This window comes from Otolemur garnettii, unplaced genomic scaffold (assembly GCF_000181295.1).
Source record: "Otolemur garnettii isolate 467f Iridium unplaced genomic scaffold, OtoGar3 scaffold00024, whole genome shotgun sequence".
NCBI classification, from domain to species: domain Eukaryota; kingdom Metazoa; phylum Chordata; class Mammalia; order Primates; family Galagidae; genus Otolemur; species Otolemur garnettii.
In genome coordinates, this window is record NW_003852419.1 from 8,644,490 (window position 1) to 8,664,683 (window position 20,194).

A 20,194-nucleotide genomic window follows, 5' to 3' on the forward strand; every position below is an offset into this window, starting at 1 on the left:
AGGTAAAAAAAAGTCACACACAGTGCAAGTATCAGCCGGAGACACAGAATACACTAAAATTAAGTCTTAGTAGTTTGCAGTACAAAAACATTATTTGTTCACAAGTGTAAAAATTACAGGCAGAATAGTCAACTTCAAGAAAGTTTAGTGTGACTGGCAACAAAGATCTTTTCCCCTTCCAGACAAAAACCATAGACTAGAAACCTACTCACTAGGAAAACTGTCACCTGCTTATCACTTCACAGTTTTTTGTTCAGCAACATTCCAAATTTATACTATCTTCAATAGGGAATATACAAATTTTCCTGGATTGCTCAGAATGTTCTATATTGTATTTCACACACACAAAAATCATTTTTAAAGTTTGCTCGTTCACTGAAGTAGACCAAGGTTTTCTTTTTGCACTTGAGGCCTTTGTGAAGTTTCACCAGGTATATTGGCCACACACATCGGTACAGGAGGCAGACCTCAGGTGAGTAGTTTGGAAGGGAAGATAAGACTGCACTTACTCTGGATCAGTTCTTCCTCAGTTTTGCAATTTCTTATATTAAAGAAACCTCATATATTAATCCATCTGTGTACATTCTAAAACATTTGAAAGAGAAGTTAAGAAGAGACATAACTTCTCTTAATGTAGGTATTTTATTCAATTGAGAGACTTCATGATGCAATCTGTGGGTGGACAGGTAAAGAAATACGAAATGAATTCTAGTTCTTCCTTTTTTTGAGACAGTCTCGCTCTGTTACCCCAGGTTAGAGTGCCTTGGTGTCATAGCCCATAGCAACCTCAAACTCTTGGGCTCAAGTGATCCTCTTGCCTCCGCTTCCCAAGTAGCTGAGACTACAGGTACCCTCCAGAATGCCCAGCTAGTTGTTGGTTTTTTCTATTTTTGTAGAGATGGGGGTCTTGCTCTTGGTTAGGCTTCTCAGACTCCTGAGCTGAAGTGGTGATCCACCAACTTTGGCCTCCCTGGGTGCTAGATTCATAGGTGTGAGCCACCATGTAAGGCTAGTCCTAATTCATATTAACATGAGAACACAGGCATACTCCTGTGTTCAGGGGTGACAACTTTTATAGAACCATGTAGCTCAGTTTTTATTATCCAAACATTATGAGGAGAAATAAATTAATATATACATATAAAATCCTAGTATACCATAGGTATTCAGTGAGTAGTAGTTCTCCTGCTTATATTGACAACCATACATCCATAATTATAGTACTAGTTTTTAAATCACTAAAAACTATTTAAATGCCAATAATGATTACACTAGCATATAGCTATGTAAGTACACAAGCGTAATCCTTACACTGCCCAAAATTTTCAACTTAGAACAAAGTTTATGTAAATAGATATCAGAAAGGAGCAATAAATAAATAGCTATATAAGCCTGAAAAAAAAAAAAAAAAAAAAACAAATAGCTGAAGTCTCTGCCCTGTGTTTCAGGATGGATTCTAAGTTTCCTTTCTGAAAAAGAGACATCCCATTAATCAGATTTCTTTTCCCAAGTTCTTCCTTTTTATAGGATTTGGCAGGAAAGGTCTTTGGCTAAAATACAGTTTAAGATTAGTGTGTGGTGCGACTGAGCTGTAGGCTGCGTCCTAGAAGAACCTTAAACATGAGTAAAAATAGGTCTGAGGGTTGAGAAAAAAAGAAGAGAAAGAATACAGTGACGATGAATCACAGACCCTTACCTCTACGGACCTTAATGGCAAGGCAAACCAAATCCCTCATCTCCTAATGAGAAACCTGAGGCTCACACAACTCATGTGGCTTGTTCAAGGTCACACACTTGTATCACAGCTAAAGAGTCATTCCCACTGGCTCTTACGTGATTCAAAAAAAAAAAAATTAAGATGATCTTACTAGGTATGGGATATTTGCTAATAAGATAGAAAATTGTGTCTGGGACATTGCTAGCAAACTGGGATTGCATTTATTGGGCACAATGTTAAGCATATGTAAAGTTCGGAGACCACTTAGGCAACTATAAAAAGAATGTCTTGTGAAGAACATGTATCTCATAGGAGTGGTGTTTTGACAGGGCATGGGCTGACTCAAGTGTCTTCTAGGTTAAAAATTTGTTAGAGATAAGAATAATACTTTATTTCCCAATCTATACAAATTACCAGAATATTATTTGGAAGAACCCAAAAGGATAAAAGTGTAGGTACATTTGGTTTGGTCATTCTCGTCAAACTGCAAAAAAAAAAAAAAAAAAAAAAAACTTTGCCTTGAACTAGATTTTTCACAGCATGAATAGTGTGAACAGGAATTTTTCAAACATTCTCAAGATTGCCAGCCAACTGAAGAGGCTGATAATCAAAATAAAAATTTGTGCTTTTTTTCAAATTGCCATGTATGAAACATCCAAAATTCTACTGAAACTCTCTCATAAATGTGCTCATGATATTTTGCTTACAAAAATTCCTTCGGCAGGTCCGGCATGGTGGCTCACCCCTGGCCAAGGAGGCCGAGGTGGGAGGATTGCTTCAGTTCAGGGGTTTGAGACCAGCCTGAGCAAGAACAAGACTCCATTTCTACTAAATATAGAAAAATTAGCCAGGCGTTGTGGCAGATGTCTATAGTACCAGCCACTTGGGGGGAGCTGAGGCAGGAAGAGCCCTTGATCCCAGGAGTTTGAGGTTGCTATGAGCTAAGCTGATACCAGGGTACTCTAGCCTGAGCATCAGAATGAGACTATGTCTCAAAAAAAAATTCCTTAGAGACAGAATTTCTTTTTAAACCATTAAATAAACTCTTTCATTACACATTAAGAGAAAGCATAGAACTAAGGCAATGACTTCAGAGATCATTTAGTGTAATGGTCCTCCACGGTGAGGGTATATCAGAATCAGTAACAGACTCTTAAAATACAAATTTCTGAGTCCCACTTCCAGAGTTTCTGGCTCAGAGGTCTGGGGTGAGACTTGATAACATACAATTTTAACAGAACCAAAGGTTATGTTGACAACATTAATCCAGGAACACAATTTGGGAACTGCCAATCTAGCCAACTACCTCTTACTAGTCTAACTACCTCCTTTATGATTCATGTAGACAAATTTGACGTTTTTTTTTTAAATTCCATTTATACAACAGCCAATGGGCATCAGTTCTGTAGCTTTTGCAAAGGGAACACTTAGGGAATTCTTCAAGGACATAAGTTGTCTACAGCAGAGCTCATAAGTGATATGATGTTGTCAGAGAAACAGTATCATTTTCTCTAGAGAGCTTATGTTAGTGCCAGAAAAATCCCAATATACAAAATGTTAAAGCTTACATGAAAAGATTAAATGAGTAGCATAGTATTTCACACTGATAGATGATTCCTGCAGGTATCATGTAATTAATAAGAAAACAAGTAGAGTGAACAAAAAATAGTTACCTTGAAAAGACAAAAGGTCCTAGCATTTGTCAAATTTAATATGGTAATATAAAAACCAGAAATTCAGTGAATCTGAGGAGAAGGAAACGATGTCTGCTAAAGGCATCATCTTCCATCATCTCCCATGGTATGTGAACACACACACATACAACCTTCCTTCAGATAAACAAGTATGCCTTTACCCAAAGCACTTTCTTCCTAGCTATGCAATTTTACTAGGTCTTTACTTTCAGGAATAAAGATAAAGAAAAATGCATATCATAGTAATATGATAAAACATAATAAATTACTCCTGTCAGATGTTAAATGATACGTGCCTATTTTTTAAAGAACTATAGGAATGGGCAACGATAAATATACAGATTCACACACAATCAGTTAAAGGATGCTTCCAGACACCAGTCTCCCAGAATTAGTGAACACCTACTATGTGCTAGGCACTATGAGCAATAATACCAAAAACAGAAGAATGAGTTATAAAATATAGCTGAGAAATAAATATATACACACATAAGAAGACACCTTTAGGTAGTAAATGTTTGGACTCGGGCAGTGCCTGTGCTCAAGGAGTAAGGCAACAGACCCATATGCTGCAGGTGGCAGGTTCAAACCCAGCCCTGGCCAAAAACTGCCAAAAAAAAAAAAAAAAAGGTATATGGTTGGATTCAAGAGCAGAAGAAATCACTCAGAATCCAAAGATTGTCCTATTACCAATAAGCTTAGTTTGAGCTGGGTCATCTCCGTGGCCGCAGCTTGGATGTAGAGGAGGGCAATCGAGATGAGGGAGTCATTCTCATTCAGCAGAGCTGAAGGCAAAGAGAGTATTCACCAACACACCAACGTGCCAGAGCACCTGAGGAACAAAGCATTCTGCACAGCTGTGTTTGTGGAGTAAGATTTTGGAAGACCTTAAAGGTTGAATGGAGAATGATGGAAGGCCACATGCAGTGGCTCAATCCTGTAATCCTAGCACTCTGGGAGGCCAAGGTGAGTGGATTGCTTGAGCTCAAGAGTTTGAGACCAGCCTGAGCAAGAGGAAAACACTATCTCCACTAAAAAAATAGCCAGGCATTGTGGAGGTACCTGTCGTCACAGCTACTCGGGAGGCTGAGGCAAGAGGATCACTTGAGCCCAGAGTTTGAAGTTCCTATGAGCTATGATGCCACAGCACTCTACCCAGGGTGACAGAGTGAGACTCTGTCTCGGAAAAAAATAAAGAATACCAGGGAAACGAATGGCAACAAAACCTATTGACTATTGATAACATCAACCAAAGAAATATTGGGACAGTGGGGGCAGGGCTTGTCCTGGAGACCTTAAAACCATAAATTAAAGCTTGTCCTAAAGCCCAACTCCATTGGATTTACATTGTGATTGCTTTCAGGAACTCAGTTAGAAAAAAAAATAATCATCATCATATAGCTCGTAGGCACTACATTTCAGAAGAGAGGTTGCATTCATGACTCAGGCAGCAGCCTCTCATACTGCACTCCATAGATCAATTTTAGTTTCATGAGCTTTAATTTCAAAAATCTTAGATTTTATCTTTAGCACTTCAACAACACTGCAAATGCTTCCAGGTTTTGATTTACAGAATTATTGTCACTGTCAATAAAAGGAATGCGCCTGACACACCAAAATCCAGTTTAATTACTTCTGTGATGTCTCCTGCGGCTGAGGGGAAATGGTATTTCTCTGACACATTTCTGTTTTTAATTTAGTAAAATGGAGCACTTTCCATGAATAGGACCTAGGAGAGCAGATTCATGATTAATGCCATCGAAGATGACCCCGCAGTTTCCACAGCATGTCTTACTCTGTACAGTGATCACATGAAGCTGGATCCTCAGTTGTGGGTTCCTTCAAGTTGGGCACTTAAGTGATCACCGAGGATTTGACATGGAAATGTGCCTGGGATATTTAGACATCATATCATGACCTGGAGAAGTTTGCAGACAAAGCCAAGAGCCTGCTTCTACCCAGCACTGTTCACCATGACAGCATTGCCCTGAGCTGCTGGAATCCAGATGAGGCCTTGAAAGCTTCCAAACAGGAAAACTGCCAAATATCAAAATACACACTGTACCACTCCAGTGAAGAAACCAAGAAAAATGCACACTTTATTTTCTGCTACATGTTCCATCTGTTCTTCTCCCGAAAGGGTCATATGTTATGTATTTATAAGGAGCATTCACACCTACGCGAACAGTTTCCACTGTCTCCTTCAACTGCAGCCTCCTCCTTGTTCACGACCCATTTTTTTTAAACATCCTTCTATAGCAGCTGATCCTTTTATGAAACTTGTTCCACTCTGAAATCATTTTAAGAAACGCCTTTGTACCTTCCTATATACCAAATCCTGGGGAGAGTAAGCCTCACACTCTATAGGCCATTCTCTGAGAGATGTGAATTTAGATCATTAGGGTCATTAAAATCGCACAGTCCATAATACCTAGAGCTAACAGATCACTCTTGTACTTTATGCTGCTTTAGAATGTCACCAGAGAGGTAAAAGATATATAACAGCACAGAACTAGAGAGAGGACCATAATTCCTCCCCATAAAAGAATTCTATACTTTTTAATTGCTATAGTAAATCTCATTAAAGGCACAGAATGCTTTGTTCAGGGAAGGAAAAAGGATCACTGGACAGGTGCATTTTCCTCACAGGTATATTTTCCCCCTTACGATTTGGATCATTCCTCAATGCAAGCACAAAGTTATTTTTATCTTGACCTTCTTCTGGACTCTACATTTTTCTCTAGGGTTTTCTTTCCTTCCCTACAAATATAAGGGGCTTTTTGGACTTTACTCTTAATCCCCTAGTGTCTTTTCCTATCCTGGGCTTCATGAATTCGCTTATGTTTCAATTGGGTATCCTCCAAAGACCTTCTAAAACCACACTGCTAACCTCTGACTTCATTTTTTTTTCCTTTCTACTTCAACAACTGTTTAAAAAAACCTGAAATGTAATTAATATAATCAAACCCTTGGTGCACATTCATTAGTCCACACAACTCTGAACTGTAGCAGCTTATTTACTATTACATATACTGTGACTCTGATTCAGGCCAAAGAACTTTAGGAAATATTTGCCTGATTTCATTATCAAATGTTAAATTATTATTTTTTAAAAACTCAGAAAAGCTTTCATAGAATAATTGCAGAAAATTCCTATCTCTCTTTCATAATCAGTACCTTTTAAATAACAGAACTGGGAGAAAATGACAGTATGTCTTTGACAGCTCATTCTGAATTTTTAACTCATCTTTGGAAGTGGCAACTGCACAATTGAGGAGCAGAGCATGTTTCCTGTAACATAATGCTTAAACTTAAACCTAAGAATTAAAGAGTCAGAAAAGTCTAGAAAAATGATGGGTGCTGTTAAATACCACTTATTATTAAATTTTCTAGAAAATTTTGCAGCTGGAGAATTTCAACAGCATTAATATGGAACATAGCTCTCTTTGGGGAGCACTGTAAGGGAAAAGAAGAAGATGGCCTTCAAGATAGAAAGATGTACGTTGAAACTCTGTCCATGTCAATTACTAGCCATTTCAGCCCTAAGAAGTTATGTAAACTATTCATGTCTAACTATTCATATCAACAAAATGAAAGGACAACCTACAGATGGGAGCAAATATCTACAGACCACTCATCTGAAAAAGGATGAATAAGTAGAATGTATAAGGTATGCAACTCAATATAAAAATGACAAATAATCCAATTAAAAATGGGCAAGACCTTAAGAGATACTTCTCAAAAGAAGACTTATGAATAGCCAACAGATGCATTTTAAAAATGCTCTACATTACTAATTATCAGGAAAACGCAATTCAAAACAATATGAGGTATCACCTCACCATAGTTAAAATGGCTATCAAAAAGACAGAAAATGATCAATGCTGGCAAGGATGTCGAGAAAGGGAATGCTTATATTCTGTTGAGAGAAATGTAAATTAGTACAGCCACTACGGAAAACAGTAGGAGGCCCCTCAAAAAACTAAAAACAGAACTACCATATGATGCAGCAAGCCCACTGCTGAGGATCCATCCAGCAGAAAGGAAGTCAGTATGTCAGAGACATAACTGCACTCCCATGTTTGCCTGGGATATGGAATGGACACACGTGTCCATCAGTGGATAAGTGGACAAAGAAAATGTGATCTACGTACATGATGGATATTTTACAGCCATAACAAAGAATGGAAATTTGCCATTTGTAGCAACAGGTGGCGTGGAAATGGATGACACTAAATTAAGTGAAATAAGCCAGCCACAGAAGGAAGAATATGTTTGCATGTTCTCACTCAGAGGTCGGAGCTATAAAAATCGACTTTATGGAGGTAGTGAATAGAATGGTGGTTACCAGAGACTGGGAAGAGTAATGGGGAGGAGAGGAAGAAGAAAGGTTGAATAAAAAGTCCAAAAATACAGTTAAATAGAAAGAATAAGATCTCATGTCCCAATGGGGCAACTATAGTTAATAATAACTTGTTAAAGATCTTTTTTTTTTTTTTTTTGAGACGGAGCCTCAAGCTATCCCCCTGGGTAGAGTGCCATGGCATCACGCTCACAGCAACCTCCAACTCCTGGGCTCAAGCGAGTCTCCTGCCTCAGCCTCCCTAGTAGCTGGGACTACAGGTGCCCGCCACAATGCCTGGCCATTGTTAAAGATCTTAAAATAATTGGCTGGGCAGAGTGGCTCACACTGTAATCCTAGCACTCTGGGAAGTAGAGGGGGGTGGATTGCTTGAGCTCATGAGTTTGAAACCAGCCTGAGCAAGAACCAGACCCCATCTCTACTAAAAATAGAAAAACTAGCCAAGTGTTGTGTCAGGTGCCTGTAGTCCCAGCTACTCTAGAGGCTGAAGCAACATCACTTGAGCCCAAAAGTTTGATGTTGCTGTGAGCTATGATGCCACAGCACTCGACCCAGGGTGACAGAGTGAGACTGTATCTCAAGAAAAAAATACATATATATATAGCTTACAAATAGCTGTAAGAGAAGATCTGGAATTTTCCCAATACAAAAAAAATGATAACTTTTAGGTGAGAGATATCAAAATTATCCATATTTGATCATTATACACTATATGCCTATATAAAGCACCACACGAACCTCATAAATATGTGTAACTACTGTGTATCCATAACACTTGTTTAAAAACCATCCTTGTCTCAGGATTCTCAGTTTTAAGTGATAAATAGATTTTTTTGAAGAATAAAAATACAAAGTTTATCAAGTATAAATAGTATGCATATAATACATATTAATTATATTATTAGCATTAAGTATGTTACTGTGCTCTATCTGAATTTTTTTGTAGTTCTTTTTATGCATTAGCTACCCATATGTACAGCAAATATATATATATATATAAAACCAAAGACTGAGCCAACCCTTCCTTCCAAATCCAATCACAATTATATTCTTTTAAAATAAGATAGTCATAAAACTTTAGCTTATTATGTTTAGTACTATCCTTTTTCTTCAAAAGTATACTCATAATAATTTGATTCCATAATATAATGGGGGAAATATTTAATACTTTCTTCCCTGCAAATATTTTCTTGAGTAATAAATAGATACTAAATTATTATTTCTGCTTATTTAGTATTATGCAGAGCTCTGATAATTCATCATAAATTATCCTCATTTTTTCCTCAAGGGTCTTCTAGTACATCATGTTCAGAGAAGTAAAATGCATTTATAAAGTAAAGCCGAAAACCTCAAGTTTCAATAATTAGCTCCTCCGATTAAGACAGTATCCTGACCCCCTTGGATTCTGCACCCTGCTTTGCTGCTGGCTGGAAGGTGATGTGAGAAACCCCCACATGAGGCACACACACAAGAGAAGTATTCAGATAAGATGAGGGTCACAGAGCTCTTTGAAATAACAGCTGGTAATAATTGAAACCACCGTTGTCCCTTGAAGACAGCCAGCAAAAGTGAATGGCAAAACCTTTTAATGTGGCTCTGGTTAGCCAGACTCTGATGAGATAAGGATGGTCGTATCACAATAATTCAAACGTCAAAGGCCACCCCCATGTTTACGTAAAATCTTTATAAGATCTTAAGATCCTTTATAAAGATAAAGGATGCTAACATAACAGACAGATTAGGGCCCCACAGTCAGAATTTTAACCAAACCAGAAAAATTAGACTGTACTCTCATGGTTAGAGAAAACATTCCCACTGAGTCTTTTTTTTTTTTTTTTTAGACACAGTCTCACTTTATTGCCCTGGGTAGAGTGCCACGGCATCACAAAGCTCACAGCAACCTCCAACTCCTGGGCTTAGGCTATTCTCTTGCCTCACCCTCCCGAGTAGCTGGGACTATAGGCGCCTGCCACAACGCCCGGCTATTTCTTTTGATGCAATTTGGCCAGGGCCGGGTTTGAACCTACTACCCTCAGTACATGGGGCCAGCGCCCTTCCCACTGAGCCACAGGTACCACCCATTCCAACTGACTCTTATTTATTCTTGACTTCTAGGGTTCAAACTGGCAGCATTTATACAGGGTAAAATTCTGCTCAGAGTTGTGGCTCTTTGGAACGTGAAATAGTGCAGAGGACTACTCCAGATTATTCAAATGCAGTATACTCTCCTTCATATTTTTTTTCCCCTTTCCACTGTACTTTTCCTATATAGATACAGCCTGCAACTATTACTTAGCTGCCCAACTGAAATATAAAAAGACCAATGCTCCCTTTAATGCATCACTTTTACGATTTTTATTATCAACAAGAAGAACAAAGATAAATTTATATAAAATAATGAAAGATAGTAGTTCTACTGGGTTTTACTTTTCTCTCTGTACATTTTTCTTCTACATTATGCTTCCTTTTCTATCTTAGTATTGTATTTTCTGACTTAGGATGAACAGTATTTCAATCCTTTATGGTTTAACCTGAGACAGGTCTGACCCTGTTCTCTCATCGTGTGTTAAGGTAGTCCCAGTAAATATTACTTATGAACTGCTTTAAAGGGCGTACGCGCTGCCATTCAGATATGCTTGGCTGATTTGAGGTTAATAAGATTCATTGTACTCACAATGAGTACCTGGTTGTGGCCATAGCTAATTGTTAATTTTTTTCAGCCCTAACTGATACCAGCAGCAAATCAGCTCACAGCTTAGTGCTATTGGCAGCTCTGAGTAGGAGAGGAATGTTACCTGGACCCAAGTATGCATGTTATGACATATTTCCCTTGGTTTAGAAATTGGGACTCAGACACTGGATATTAGATTCTCTTTTCAAACAACAAAAGAAGGTATGGAACAATGCTGAAGAAATGTTTAAATGTCATAGTAAAAAGTCACAGTCAAATGCATTTCAACCTTGTTTCAATGAATGTTTGGAATTCTCACACAAAAGCTACAGTAAATTCCTATCAGGACATTTTTCTCTTGGCAAAGTTTTGAATTCTGAAAATAGTCTTGTATATTACTAGCAGTGCCCACACCCTCCAAAGCTATAGCACCGAAATAACAGCACTGTGATGTATTATTCCCTTATGGTAACAGACACCGTTGAAGCCGAACTGTAATTTGGCACACAACATTTCTATACTAATGTAATGTGACAGTGTTATTATATTTGCTATTTTCTATGTGATCATAGCCATATCCATCTTGTCCAACCTGACATTAATTTAGCTAGTATGGTTACCTTCTGTTCTGGACCACTGGATGAAAGCAGAAAGGATTATTGAATTGCTCACAGGTTTAGCAACAGCAAGTGGGTAGGCAGGCATGAATAGGTGATACGTAGAATTTATATAATGAACAGAAACTCTTAGCACAGACTTGGCACATAATAAATGCTCAAGAAATGGTTACATCAGCAAGAAAGCTCACACATAGCTACCACATAAAATTACATGTGCCTAACATTTCAGAAAAGGGAAGGATAATGTCTAGCTCAGAAAACGCAGGAAGTTTCTATGGAATGAAACAGTTTAAGAGATTAAAAGGGAAATTCTATTTCTTTAAGCAAAAATAGTGAAAGGAATGCATTCCAGGTGGAATGAGCACAATCCCCAGGTGGAGAAATTAGCATAAGCAATGGTGAGGAAACTGGAAAATACAGTGTTGTTCAGGAAGCCAGGAGTAAGTAACTGGTAGAAACACGCCATATGGACGAAGTGCTGTAGCAGGTAAGTAGGACAATGAAGGCTAGGATCAGACCATCCAGGCCCACGAACTCCAGGCTGATGAACATAGAGAGTCGTGTCGCCACGGAGGATTTACTAGAAACCACAAGCAAGGCTCTGGTGAACACTGATTAGCTTCTACTATTACCAGCTATACTGTACAAAGCACTGATTAGCTTCTACTATTACCTGCATACTGTACAAAGCACTGAGCATATAAGCCAAAAAGAGAGGGGAAAATGCTGCTCCTGGGAGAAGCAGAGATGGTCTTACAGGAAGAGGAGACCAAGTGTAAGTAACTCTAAGATAGAAAGTGATGGCTGATGTGATAGAATAAGCAAGGCTGCACAGGAAGTCAGAGGAGGAAAAACATTGCAGCTGGTTAAGAGTATCTATCAGGAGAGACGGGTGACGGTTAAACTAAGGCGGACAGGAGGAAATAATCAAGCTGGTAGAAAGAGGGGGGATTTGAAGAATGAATAATAAAAAATGGAAGGTAACAAAGAAATTACAGCAATAAGCCATAAAAATGATATGAAGAACCTAAAATTTGGTGTTGATACAGAAGAAAAACTGCCAAGTTGAGACCCCAAACCACGACACACACACACACACACACACACACACACATGCACTCATGCACATACAAACACACAGAGCAAGTATTTCTGTTGCTGAGTAGATTATTTAGATGACATTTTTCCAGGGAAGAAAGGGTCTCACAAACACATTTCTTTAAAAATAGCTTTTGGCATCATTTTGCATAAGTGCCTCTTTTTTGAAAGATTCCTCTCAATTCAATTAATTAGTATGATTTATCCAGATTACATTTACAAGCTATAAAGCATTCCCATCTTCCCATTGTTAATTATATCTCCAGGCTAATATAAATAACATTTTCTGGTTACTCTAACCCACTCTATGAAACGTATCAGAGAGACAACATTCGTAAGTTCTATTTTGGGGAGAGAGGTCTCGTCTGTAATGTGGTATATTCCTAGTTTTCTTTTTTGTTTGTTTCCTATGAGGTTGGAAGATGCAGTCACAGAATTTATAAATAAATAACTAAGCTAGCTATGAAAATTTTGCTAAGAAGTGAAATGTACTATCTGGCTTTTTTTTAAGTGGACATAGACAAAGAAAAGTTTGTTAAAATCTCAAGCATTGTTCTAGCATTCTTTTTGTGCTACTTAGAGAAAAACAATGATATGTACAGTGAGCTTAATTTTGATCAAATTAAAAGTAAGGAAAAACATGGCATGCTAATTCATTGTCATAATAATTGCATGTTTTCTAAGTAACAATTACCATTTGTGCCTTCTACAAATTAGAATTGATAAAAAAAATAAGATTTGCTTACTGAAATTCCAATGTATAAACCAAGGAACCACTTCACATTTCCAGAAAACCCACTAAGAGGCAATGATTTAATCAGAATGCATGTATTCTGAAAGCTCTCCAAAGCAATTTTAATGTTGATTTGTGCAAGAGGCATATCTGGAGACACATTTACCGAATGACATTTACCTATTTACAAGAAAATGACAAATAGCTTTATCATTGCCATCACCACTACTATCACCCAAGAGCAGCATTCAAATAGTTTTCTATAAAAATGATTGAAAGACAGTATGATACTTAAGGTCAGATCTTGATGTTCCTTTAGAAAAAGTCTAACAAATACATACAGAAAATTATATTCTTCATATTTAACTGGTATATGAGGATACACAGTCTGCTACAAGCAAATGGCAACTGTTTCGTAAAATATGGAAACTAGATTAAGCAAAGTTTGGCAGAAAAAGTTCTCTAGCAAAATGAAAAATATTTTCATACCAAAAAAGCCCTCTCAACTACCACATGTACTCATACATCTGTCAGAATTTAATTCAGGATTAAAAAATTGCTGCAATAAAATCATAACAATATTTCAGGCTTCTAGTTGTCCTTGAAAACAAGTTTATGTCATTTTCTATGGAGAAAGAACATACATATCTGTATTGAAAGCATATATACGGTTTTCTTATTGTCTTTGCTTTATATAGATACAGGTATTTATTTAATCTTTAGGTGAGATTACTTATATAGTCCAAAACTCCATGTAAGTTAGATTTGATTTGCAGAGATACAGAGTTTGCAGATGTGTGAAGGTTTGAATATACGTTTATTGCTTTAAGTTTACTACAGTCCTACGGGAGCAGACACTAATAGGAGGGATACCAAATATTCTCCATCTATGGTGTCATGGTTGTTAAATAACTCTTCCAAGTGTGACTTTACTCTATTTGTTATGCATTAATCTTTCAGTCAATATTTCAGACAGAAAACTTGAATAGCGAATTATACTATGTCGCTAAACTGAAACAACTCAGTTCATTAGAATATTTTAGTTTGATTCCACCTTTGAAATTATGATACACACATCTATTGCCATGAGTACTCTCAGGAAAGAGTAAGAATGAACAACTATAGTCTTCCTTTAAATCCCCATTCAAGTCCAGCCTCTGTTAAGAAGTACAAATCTTCTGACCCTCTATTGCATCATCCTGGGTCTTTAATTTAAATGTTGTAGCACTGACAACATGGAGCACGTACTCTATTTTCTAATTAAGAGGCTTGGTCAAAAATGTTCTCTTAATATAGCAGAATACTAATTTTGTAGGAAATTCTGTTATTACTTTTATGAAACACTGTAAAACAGGGCCTAACTGAACATAAAGGCAAAATACTTCATCTTATAGACCAGTTCCATCCCCAACCCCTCATACCTGTAATACAGATTAGGCGTTAGCAGATATGCCGTGACATAATGTGGTGATTAGGTGTTAGCAGATATGCCATGACATAAAGTGAATGTTGTGGTTTTGTCATGCTTACACTGAAAGACTAAAAAGGAAAAAAAGAAACACTAGGGTCTAAAAAAGAAAGAAAAGTGCATGAAGGACAATTTTAAACATGTTGTTTTTAAAGTGAAAGCCAGCGATGGGCTTGAAGTTGCGTAGAGAGAGAAATAAGACCCGTAACCATGCACTACAATTATAGCCCTTGAGATTTAGTCTTATGAAATTCAATGTTACCGAATATAAAATAATATGAAGATTCTTTCAAAAACTATTGTCATATACAGGAAATAACTGTCAAACAAGGTGTACATTAGCAAAATATTAGTCATGAGTAGTGGAAAACCAAGGAATGAGCATCATCACAGCACTATTTAATAGCATCACTGATTAATTTAGTATTTCAAAAATGTTCTTTCTGTGGAAGCAGCTGCTTCTCTTAGTTATCACACCTTTACTTACTCAACGATAATATAAAGTACCCTCAATGTTAGGCCTTAGCTTTTAACCAATAACTGGAAGCAACAGCTGTCAGTTCAGCTTCAGACTTACGGTCGTTGCAGAGCGGCCCACTGAAGGACGTCATGCTGCAGTCACAGCTGAAGCCGTCCCACTGCTGCAGGCACACGCCTTGGTTGGAACACGAGTCCTCCTGGCAGGTTGTGCTGGGCCCTGGGAAACAATCCAAAAGAAACTTGGGTTCTTTAAAAAAAAGCCAACAGTATTTTATACACAAGCTAGAGCACATACAGTAGTTGCCAACACCTCAAATTACATGTCCAAACTAGTTTTGAAAGTTCTAGATCACACACCTGAATGAGGAACTCAGAAGCTGTAACATCAAAGTTTTCTTAAGTTTCAAGTATGGAACAAAATACATTACAGTAATAAACCAAACCAACAAGGAGTGAAGGCAAGCACGCAGCTTCTAGTATCATCAGGGTAGCAGATAATCTCTTTCGGTCATCAATAATGCTTTGTTACCATTTGGACTTTAGAAAATGAATGGATCTCCTCCACTTCTGACCAATGAATAGAGACACCATGAGAATGGAGATTAAACTTGATGGAATCCAGATAGAGATTGGTAAAATAACTGAAGAGAGTTATGCAAAAAGGCCCTTGAGGTCTCAGAAAGTTCCCTGCACGAACTATGGATAAAGTCATGATTGCCGAGTGTTATTGGATAGGTATGTTGGCAAGTATCAATTCACATGCTTTATCAATTTCATGCAATTCAACATAAACATGAAAATGAAAAACTCCATATAAATGGCATGCCCCCATTTAACATACAAGTAAAAAGAATGCTAGTCTATTTCTAAAGAATCGTAACTATAACACTGAAAAACAAAGAACTTAAAAAAAAAAAAAGCAGGACCAAAGCACTAAAGGCAATCACTATACAGACATATTCAAGACTGAAAGCCTTTATGCAAACTATGCTGTCAAATAAGGTTTCTTGCACAATGTTCAAGAAAGGAAAAAAAAAAAGAAATCAGAACCCAAATTACAGTTACTGCAAACTGTGTTATTTTGGGGTTTCAACTGTGCGTCACGGGGTTTCAGTCTTGTTTGATACACATAGGGCTATCTACCTTGCAAGTCAGCTTTCATCAATGCAACTTTGTCAGCAAAATAAAAAAAAAAGCAAAATATAGTAAATGTTAGTAAGCAATACTGAAATGGGGCAAACACAGAAGAACGTTCAGATTCGAAAAGCATGCTGCTGTAACGGGGGAGAAATGCTATGTAGAGCGATCAAATTAATACTAACAGCCATAAATCTAAGAGAAGCCAAAAATGCGGAAGCGGTAATTTATTAGACTTTCACTGTACACATGTATATATATAAAATGGTTAATTGAGCCGATGACATGTAATGAAGGAAAATTAAAAGTGCTTTTGTGTTTTTCCTGTCTTAGATAGATAGGAATGCATTACCACAGCAACTGCACCACTTGTTTGGAACATGAAGTCCCATTTGTCATGTGCAAATACAGTGTAGACTATGGTCATTAGCAGACCAATTATCCCTTCTCTGTTTTCCCCTCTAGATGTTTTATCTTGCTGTTGCAATTAAGGCTATAGTTTTAAGCTATAATGCCAGCCCTTCACCACCACCAACTTGACTTGAGAGTGACATCCAACGATCAAAATATGCGCTGTGTGTCATTTGAAGCGGATGGATGTAGTAGTAGGGATGGAGGAAGCAAACTGCATTATAAATCCCCATTAGGAAAATTCCTTTATAAAAATGCAAAGTAGAGTGTTCATCCTTGCCCTTACCAGGCTGGGGACATATTGGTTGACAATTACCGAGTTAGGTCTGTATGTTCTGCCCTTTTATAATTACCTCCAACTCGTATAAATTGCCCTGTGGATAATTATGACAGAAAACCTCTCTAAGAGCTAGCTTAGAGAGGGTGAAAAGGGAACGCAGTCCACCTAAACTGCTCTAGAGTATTAATTAAAGGTATTTTAGTAAACACTATCTGATAGGTTTTATGAAAATATAAAACTTGACACTAGCCTAATTAGATGTTATTAGTCTAAAAGTGAGACCTGTTGAGGCACAGCTTTGGTGAATAAATCAAAATTATCTATAATTAGTCTGTGTATAAATTGATATTTTTGGAAAATGGATGTTAAACAAAGATTTTATATCACAAGGATTTTTTATTACAACTTTCTCAGTAAAGATATTCTTCACTGAAAAGGTATTGAATTTAGCCTAACATATGCGAATATTCACAAGTTTGTAATATTATAAATACTAGGTATATTACACTCTTAATAACAAGCAGTATAACTAAGAAAAACAATGATAATAGTTTTCAGAAGTAGCAGGTGTAATGACATTTTTCAACTCTTGTTTCAAAGAACTAACAACCACTGAATTGATCATTATTTATATTTTTTCCAACCTGTGACATTTAACCCATAGTGATACTCAAAATAATCAGTGTATTAAAAAAAAAAAATCTCCCAATGCACATTCCTTCCTGGAGTAAGCAAAGGAGCAGAGAGTGGTGCAAGCCTAGTGTGGATCACGTACTGTCTAACCGAATGGCCACCTGCTCCCTGACCTACACAGCAGGAGGGAAGGTAAAGTTTGGGAGAAAGAACTGATGAAGACCCAAATTTTTGTTTGTGTTTCTTCAGAAATTATCAGAAACACGATTGCTGAACAATGCCACTCAAAAAATAGTAACACTACAATCTTTAAAAGATAATCTGATCACTTTATAGAGCAGTAACTCAGGGTACCTGCCAAACCTCTATGTGGGCATAAAGACAGGCTTTATTTTTATTATTATTTTCATTATCATGACAGTCTTTTTCTATTCAGGCATTAAGAGAATGCATGTCTCTGCCTGACAAAACATGCTTTTCAAAATACTCACCTTCTAGAGCAATATTTAAACATTGACAGGCATTTGCCCAAGACAGAGCCCTGTATTTATTTTTTCCTTTAGTTATATAAATGTTCCTATTATTTTATCACTGAATAAAATTGGGAACAAGCCACAAGGACATTTGTGTTAGGAGAATAAAAATGAGGATATGTCTGAAAAGGAAAAGAAAATGAATGTAAAACTATAATTTCTGGAAAACAAAGAATACAGGAAAGCAGACAGATGCCTGGGTCTTAGACTGAGGCAAACTTGGATTCAAAGTTTACATCTTTTCACTTATTAGATATATGACCTTAGCAAGGTCACTTTGTGTCTCTGAGGCTCAATTTACTTATCTAAAAAAAGGGGGAGAGTAATATCTAATTTATAGATTTTTGAAGATTAAATGAAGTTAATTGATGTAAACTTATTACCACTGTTAGATGTCATCAGCAAGTAGAACTGTATATCAGACAAAGCAGTCTAGGGCTAAATGAAAATGTCAAAGACTTTATGTAGTGAACTTATCTTGACTTTGATAAGCCTTCTTATTAGTTACCAGTCTCTATTTTCTTTTATATAAGCAGGAAAATGCTAGCCAACATAATAATTGTCAAAGTATGGTCCCCAAACCAACAGTATTTGCCTTGTCTGGGAACTTGTTAGAAATGTGAATTACAGGGCCTCACCCCCGGCTTACTGAATTAGAAATCTTGAGAGTTATGTTCAGAAATTTGGGTTTGAAGAATAATCTAAATGATTCTAATCCAGGCCAACATTTTTCTTTTTCTTTTGAGACAGTCTCACTCTGTTGTCCTGGGCAGAGTGCCTTGTTGTCATAGCTCACAGCAACCTCAGATCAAACTCTTGGGCTCAAGGGATCCTCTTGCCTCAGCCTCCTGAGTAGTTGGGATGACAGGCACGTGTCACCATGCCCAGATAGTTATTTTTCTTTTCTTTTCTCTTTTTTTCAGTAGAGATAAGGCCTGGCTCTTGCTAAGGCTGGTCTCAAACTCCTTATCTTAAGCAATCTACCCACCTAAGCTTCTCAGAGTACTAGGATTACAGAATTGAGCCATTGCACTCAGCCTAGAGGCTAACGTTTGAGAAATGTTAATGTAAAGAGACTCTGATGGGGTAAAATCCCTTCTTAGGGGAGCTGTATTTTCTAAATAAAATCAATTATTATATACAAAATAAGTTAGAAATAAAAGCCTACAAGTGATTATTGAGGTTAAGATCAAAAGCTTTTGCAAGGGGCTTGAAGATCTGTAGACGTTATTGGGTAGGGATAATAAAAATCTTGACAAGATCATTGTTTGTCTGGACAAGTATTATTACATCATACTTACACTACATATTCCTATGAACAGGGACCATAAGTGATCCCAATGGGATTGGGACTCAAACTCCATTAGAAACAAAAGTCTTTGGAAAGGTAATTTATTTGGTATCTACAATTTAATCACTAATCCTAAAAACATGTCAGTCTCATTAATTATACCTAGGACAGGTATATCTAAGCTATTTCTAGGAACCTTACATGACAGAAATAATCATAAATGAAAAGTTGTTAACCTTGTTGTTGGAATGAAAGAATTGGGGAAGTAGCAGGCCAGAAAGTAATATTCTAATGTAAGAAAGTAAAAGAGGATAAAAATTACTAAAGCTCAGATATGGAACGCATTGCAGATAAAGTAAACAAACCAACGCTATGGTCTACTGAATAAGTTTAAATGTTCAAGCAGTAGTTTCAGGCTGTCCAAAAGGATATGCAATTAATCATCTTAACCAAACTGCTTTCTAGATTATGTTGAAAAATAATACCAAATATCATTACTGCAAATGTCTTTTGTTAGTACAATTTGATCCCATTAATCCTCTTTCTTCTACCCACTCACACCACATGCCTGTGGTAGGGGGACTGTGTTTATGCCTTGTTTTCCATTTAGTGAATAATTGGCTATAAATGTATTTGTCTGACACACCATTTGTTACTGGTGAGAAGTCACTTACCCGGCAACTTATAGAAAGGCTTATTTTTAAAAAGTATTTTCCAGAAGAGTTTATAGTACCTTTTTTGTTTGTTTGTTTGTTTTACAGATTTTTGGCCAGGACCAGGTTTGAACCTTTCACCTCCGGTATATGGGGCCAGCACCCTACTCCTTTGAGCCACAGGGGCTGTCCCCATTTTTTCTTTTAAAAAATAATAAATGTACATATTCTTTTTTTTTTTTTTTTTGAGACAGAGCCTCAAGCTGTCACCCTGGGTAGAGTGCCATAGCTTCACTGCTCACAGCAACCTCCAACTCCTGGGCTCAAGCGAGTCTCCTGCCTCAGCCTCCCAAGTAGCTGGGACCACAGGCGCCTGCCATAACACCCGGCTATTTTTTGGTTGCAGCCGTCA

General features: G+C 37.2%; 1 protein-coding gene across 4 annotated transcripts in view; it reads right to left on the reverse strand.

Annotated features, from left to right (window-relative positions):
* NRXN1 (neurexin 1) overlaps positions 1–20,194 on the reverse strand; it is a 690,023-nt gene that overhangs the window by 529,546 nt on the left and 140,283 nt on the right. For all 4 annotated transcript variants that reach the window (XM_023512121.1, XM_023512126.1, XM_023512122.1 and 1 more), the window contains one exon: positions 14,942–15,061. In XM_023512121.1, coding sequence (XP_023367889.1) covers positions 14,942–15,061 — 120 coding nt within the window. The remainder of the gene's footprint in view (positions 1–14,941; positions 15,062–20,194) is intronic.